Source organism: Centruroides sculpturatus, unplaced genomic scaffold, assembly GCF_000671375.1.
Source record: "Centruroides sculpturatus isolate CEXI.00-Female unplaced genomic scaffold, Cexi_2.0 scaffold179, whole genome shotgun sequence".
In the NCBI taxonomy this organism is placed as follows: Eukaryota; Metazoa; Arthropoda; class Arachnida; order Scorpiones; family Buthidae; genus Centruroides; species Centruroides sculpturatus.
In genome coordinates, this window is record NW_019384425.1 from 82481 (window position 1) to 87772 (window position 5292).

The window sequence follows — 5292 nt, forward strand, 5'->3', positions numbered from 1 at the left end:
TCAAGGTGTTTAAAATTTAAAAAATAAAATAATAATCTATCGGATTCATCACGAAATTTCCGTAACAAATAACAGCTTTTTATTTGGTAATCTACTAAACTTGTTGGTGTTTTATTTAAACTTAAAAAACTCAAATATAAAATTCTAAAATACATTTTTATTTGCTCTACTCTAAAAATAACACAAAGAAAGAAAAGCATTTAAAGACTTTAATTCTAAATATTATATTTTCTAAGATAATACAAAATCGACAAGTTATCGAAGGAGATTCAATTGAATTAATTATAATTCCAGAAAAGTTACAACAAAGAAAACTCCGAATGCTTTCAATTAATCAAGAACGGAGTCATCGGTGCGTGAAACAATGATCTCTACCTGGGATATTTTTTTGGGTTACAGGCTTACTACTGTTACGAATTAACAGTAGTAATAATTATAATTAATATACATCAACACTAATCGCAAATTTGAAATTCATATACTATACTTTTAAGAGAGAATGAGTTTAAAAGGACGAATATTCCAAAGAAAAGAACAGAGACAAAGAATTTTAACTATTTAATTTTTGTATTTTGGAAGGAATAAAACAGATATATATTGTAATATATTTATATGTAAGTTATACTATATATATATAAGATTATGAACTCTTTATTAGCATTCTTCTTAGTGTTCCAGGTGTCTTGCCTTAGAAAACACCTGACGGAGGAGTACCGTAGTGAGGGAGTAGTAGTTCTGTGACAAATAAAGATGTTCAAAAATTTCAACTGTTCTATATCTCTGAACATCCTACATCATTTTCTTCTTTCCACTTTTTATATGATGATATATAAAAGTTAGCGAAAAACGTACAATCTTTTAAATACATAACATAGTTTTATCAACTTTCTTCATTTGGGAAGTCCTTGCCCAGTGATCCCTCCCTAGTGAATGATTGGCAGTTCCGTCAGTGACATAAACTGCCAATCGTCTACTAGAAAAAATACACCTAGCATTTGATTGGTCTACAGAAACGTCACCGGTATATATTTCCTAGGTGACGAATATTTGTAACTCGTATTCAGGATTTACCTTCTGTACCTTAAACGCTATTCCACAGAACAAATCGAACGACTGACATTTGTGTAAATCTGCCTGTATCCCAACACTTGTCGATTAATAATTGTGAACATGTGTTCAATTGAACAGATTGAGCAGTTTCGAAGGCAAAGAGGTAAGTTTGTATTATTCTCGTTTTATTTAAGTCCATGAAAATTAAAATCGTTCAGTTTGAACAATTTTATAGATCATGCTACAGGGTGGTCCGAAAGTCAATTGATCTCATTTTGTTTTTGTGCATCTCAGAACAATTGCGAATGCAAATCTTAAAGGATATTATTTTAAATTTCAGTTTATCCTTTAAAATCTCGATAGGTGTCTTCATCACTAAAATATGCCTCTCATACGTAAGCATAGACGAGTCGTCATACTTTATTTCTGAGACTATTTTCTGAGTAAATTCAATAACTCCTGAGTAAAAACTTTTTTGTTTTCGGATCATCCTGTAGTTTCTCATAATATATTTGAATGTTTTAAAAACGTCTTTTTGATGTATTCTTAGGTAGCATTATTAATTCCAAATGCGTGATCTGCGACCGTCAAGCCTGGACCGATTATTATGGAAATTTTGCTTGCAAACGCTGTGTCAGATTTTTTATAATCGCCATCGTTTTCGTCGGTGGATACAAATGCATTAGCAAAACGGGAAATTGCGACAATTATCAAATCTGCAGATTTTGCCTCTTAGAACGGATGTACTTAAAAGGATTTAAAGCAGAAAGATTCGGTAATCATGGCGACGGATTTCATGCCAACGATGCAATTGGTAGATACGTTCGACCCGTGGACGTGGATGTACTAGAGGTGAGTCTAAGAATCTTTCATTTCTTAACGATTTAATGATTTTCCATATATTAAAACGAGAATAGGTGTAACATAAAACGCTTTAGAGTCGAATTGCTCGTACTCGATAACAATTATTCATGTTTTATTATGTCTTATTTGATGATAAAACATTTGCCGTATTATTCTTTACTATAAGTTTGTAATATTTGATTTAAATGTAATTTGTAATGTCTTCCGACAGGACTTTTACACTAAAATATGGCTCGGTTCGTACACGGATATGATGAATTCTTCGGTGTATTTAGACGACGATTTCACATCTCAACGTTATTACATGCCTCCAACATTATACCAACGAGTTTACTTAAGAAACTACACACTGATTAATAAACTAGCCTCACTTTTCAACACTTGGTTTGTTGATTAAGAAGTAACTTGACTTCTACAAAAGGACTTAATTATATGGTTTTATGGTAAGTAATTAATTGTCATGTTTTATTATTATTTTAAAATAATTGCAAAATATTTGAATGATTGACTTCAGAAGATTAATATGTTTATTTAGTAATTTATGCTTATTATTTTTCAGGAAAATACTCTTAGATGTGGACTTTTATAACGATTGACGGAGAGGAAAAAGTTTTACAAATCTTGTGTAGCCTACGTCATTCAGACTGTATTTTATTTTATAAAATTCGAATGAATTCTCTTGACTTTTATTGTCATAGCGTAGTAAAGAAGAATGCCATGTTTTTAACTTTTGTGTAAAATATCGAGAATATAAATGCTTGATTGAAAGATAAATAATTGAGTTATTATACTTGGAAGAGAAGTTTGTTTTAGTCTGATTACATTTCGATTAAAGTCGTCGTTAACATGATATTGTTTGATATTTTAATTTTATATTATTAGCCTATAATAGATTTCACAGTGCAAGAAGCAATTTGAGCAAAAACTTTCATTGCATTATCTCTCACGATTAGGAATACATTTATGATCTTATGAAATTTTAAACTGATTCTTCTGGATTCTAATTATGTTTTAAAATTTTAATACACTGATATACATTATTCAAAATATTATATTTACGTAAAGTAAAAATTTGTTAACTAAGGTACTGTAGTTAATATAACAATTTGTCTTTATACAGTAGATATTGTTTTTTTTAACTAAAATCTAACTTTTTTGTTTATTTTATTTAGTGAGCTGTAATTATTTTAAATTTGTTTCAGTAGATTCTATTCCCGATCAGGTTAATTAGCTATCTCATAGTGCTGTGACTTCGAAACGGCTATCCTGTAAAAAAATCCATTTGTTGTTATTTCATTAAAAAAAAGTTAGTTATTATAAAATGGTAAAAAGCCTAATTTTGACAGATTAGCATTTACAATTTTTCATAAAACTCATGAATAAAATCTTAATTAAGTCAGACCCTACTCGATATGATACACAGTTCCCCTTTGTCTCCCCACCCCTCAACCTTTAACCATCAATATTTAATAGCATCAATCCTCTAATATAGAAACACTCTGCGAATTTTCAGAAAATCTCGACAAACGACACGGGAGGTATTAATTAAGCTTCAAAGTGAGAGGACAAAATCATTTTCACCCCACACACTAACATCCATATATACAGGAAAAAAAAAAAACTCATTTTTTTGCATTTCCCAACGTTTCAAGTTCTCGAATCCAAAAATGTGAAAATCTTGGGGACATTTTTTGACTGATTTCCATACTTTCCCTATTGTGTATAACAGCCTAAAGGCCTAATAGCTTCCAGCTTAGCATAGTGGCGCGTTATCCTATGGGCAAAAAAGGGCAATTTTTCCGGGGGCTCACCAATAGGAAGCCCTATACCAATCTAAGTTTCCCCGAAGCAAAATTTCTGAAGTCAACATTGTACTGTATGTGGGACCGCTAATTCAGATTTGCCTGGGCTCCAAAGCTATAAACGTGCCACTGGCTTAGACCTATTATGTTCAGACCTATATAACATATACTTTCGCTTTCATCGTGTAAACTTAGGATGCAAACAATTGCCTTTTTTTTACACGTGGACTAGATAGTGTTAGCTAGAAGAGCGAAAAATACAATAATACTTGATTGTTTCTTGTTCTATGTTCATTGGGGAAAAAGCATAAAATTGCTGTGTCGAACTTATACAGAAATACACGTGAAGAAGAGAATAGGCTTTATTTTGTATCGCATATTTTTGTGCAAAAGAACAGATATGCATTCCCGCAGTCCTTTTTTTTTGTACAATTATAAATTCTGCGTAATAAATTACATTAAACTTAACGTTTATTTATATTACACATGTTCAAAACCCTGAGAAAAATTAAGGTTCTGGATAAATGGTGTAGATTTAAAATCAAAACAAGTGAGAACGAAAAACAAGTGAAACTAAAATAAATTAAGAATAATAAAATTAAGTAAATTAAAATAATCATCATTAAAATGGGATAAATTTTTGGATTTAGGACATCTTGAAACATCGAGAAATGCAAAAAAAAAAAATTCGGGAATAATTTCTGTATGGATGTGCATATGTTATTTTCTATATTGTCATCCACTCAGCCTGAAGTAATCATCTTCATACGAAAAAAACTGCAATTTTCAAATTCGTATCGTTAGCAATAGAGGCTGCAATCTTAGGACGTTGAGGTGAACCGTTTTAACTGGTACTTCCGCTGTGCTGTCAGACAAGTTTAACACAATTCTTTAATTAATTACCTGCAAACTGAAATAGGCAGCCTGCGGCAAACGGAAGCAACGACAAATAATCATAACAGAAACAAATCCACAGTCTTTTTAAAAAATAAATATGAAAATATGGCCTTACCAATACTTTATGATTAGTAACTTTTTCGGGGAAACTGTTGACAAATAATAAAAAAAACAATACATACATAGGCCTATATATTGAACGCTCTAAGAATAAATCAAGTACAGTATACTGCACTTTCACTATGATAATATTGGTGTGTTAGGATTAGCCAGTTCTTATAAAGGAAATCAAAAACAATAACAAATACATTAAAAAAAATTACATATCACAATACTTATATACATGTTTATAAAAATGAATCTGTAATTCCAAATTTGGATAGAATTTGGAAGAATGTCATATTCAAAAGTTTCACTATAAATAAAAAGAATGCTGTCTTTAATTTACATCTTCAATTTATATTAAAAAAAAGTATTTTTAAAAAGGTATCATTAAGAATCCCCTGGAAGGAATATAAGAGGGCTATTTTTTAAACACAGTCCATTTGTGAATGAGAGTGAGAATGACATGCGATCATGGCAGAGTGTATGTATGTCTGCTTCGAGCATGCTTTGCGCGTGTTTAGACACCACTTGCAGCCGTATAGTCTGTCTGTGTGCTGAGCTGTAAAAGTTTATA

The 5292-nt window shown here is 30.8% G+C and overlaps 1 protein-coding gene across 1 annotated transcript; it reads left to right on the top strand.

Moving 5' to 3' along the window:
• The first annotated feature begins 1034 nt into the window (after nt 1–1034).
• On the top strand, nt 1035–2877 carry LOC111619519. Its single transcript, XM_023361249.1, has 4 exons — nt 1035–1213; nt 1601–1902; nt 2126–2357; nt 2474–2877. The coding sequence occupies exons 1-3, from the start codon at nt 1171–1173 to the stop codon at nt 2309–2311; spliced, it is 531 nt and encodes a 176-aa protein (XP_023217017.1). The 5' UTR covers nt 1035–1170; the 3' UTR covers nt 2312–2357; nt 2474–2877.
• The last annotated feature ends 2415 nt before the right edge of the window (nt 2878–5292 follow it).

What these genes read in the sequence shown, in the direction of transcription:
- LOC111619519 (XM_023361249.1), top strand. Translation starts at nt 1,171, where the DNA reads ATGTGTTCAATTGAACAGATTGAGCAGTTTCGAAGGCAAAGAG. An exon ending in GCAGTTTCGAAGGCAAAGAG is followed by an intron (nt 1,214 to 1,600) that starts GTAAGTTTGTAT and finishes ATGTATTCTTAG; the next exon opens with GTAGCATTATTAATTCCAAA. An exon ending in TGGACGTGGATGTACTAGAG is followed by an intron (nt 1,903 to 2,125) that starts GTGAGTCTAAGA and finishes GTCTTCCGACAG; the next exon opens with GACTTTTACACTAAAATATG.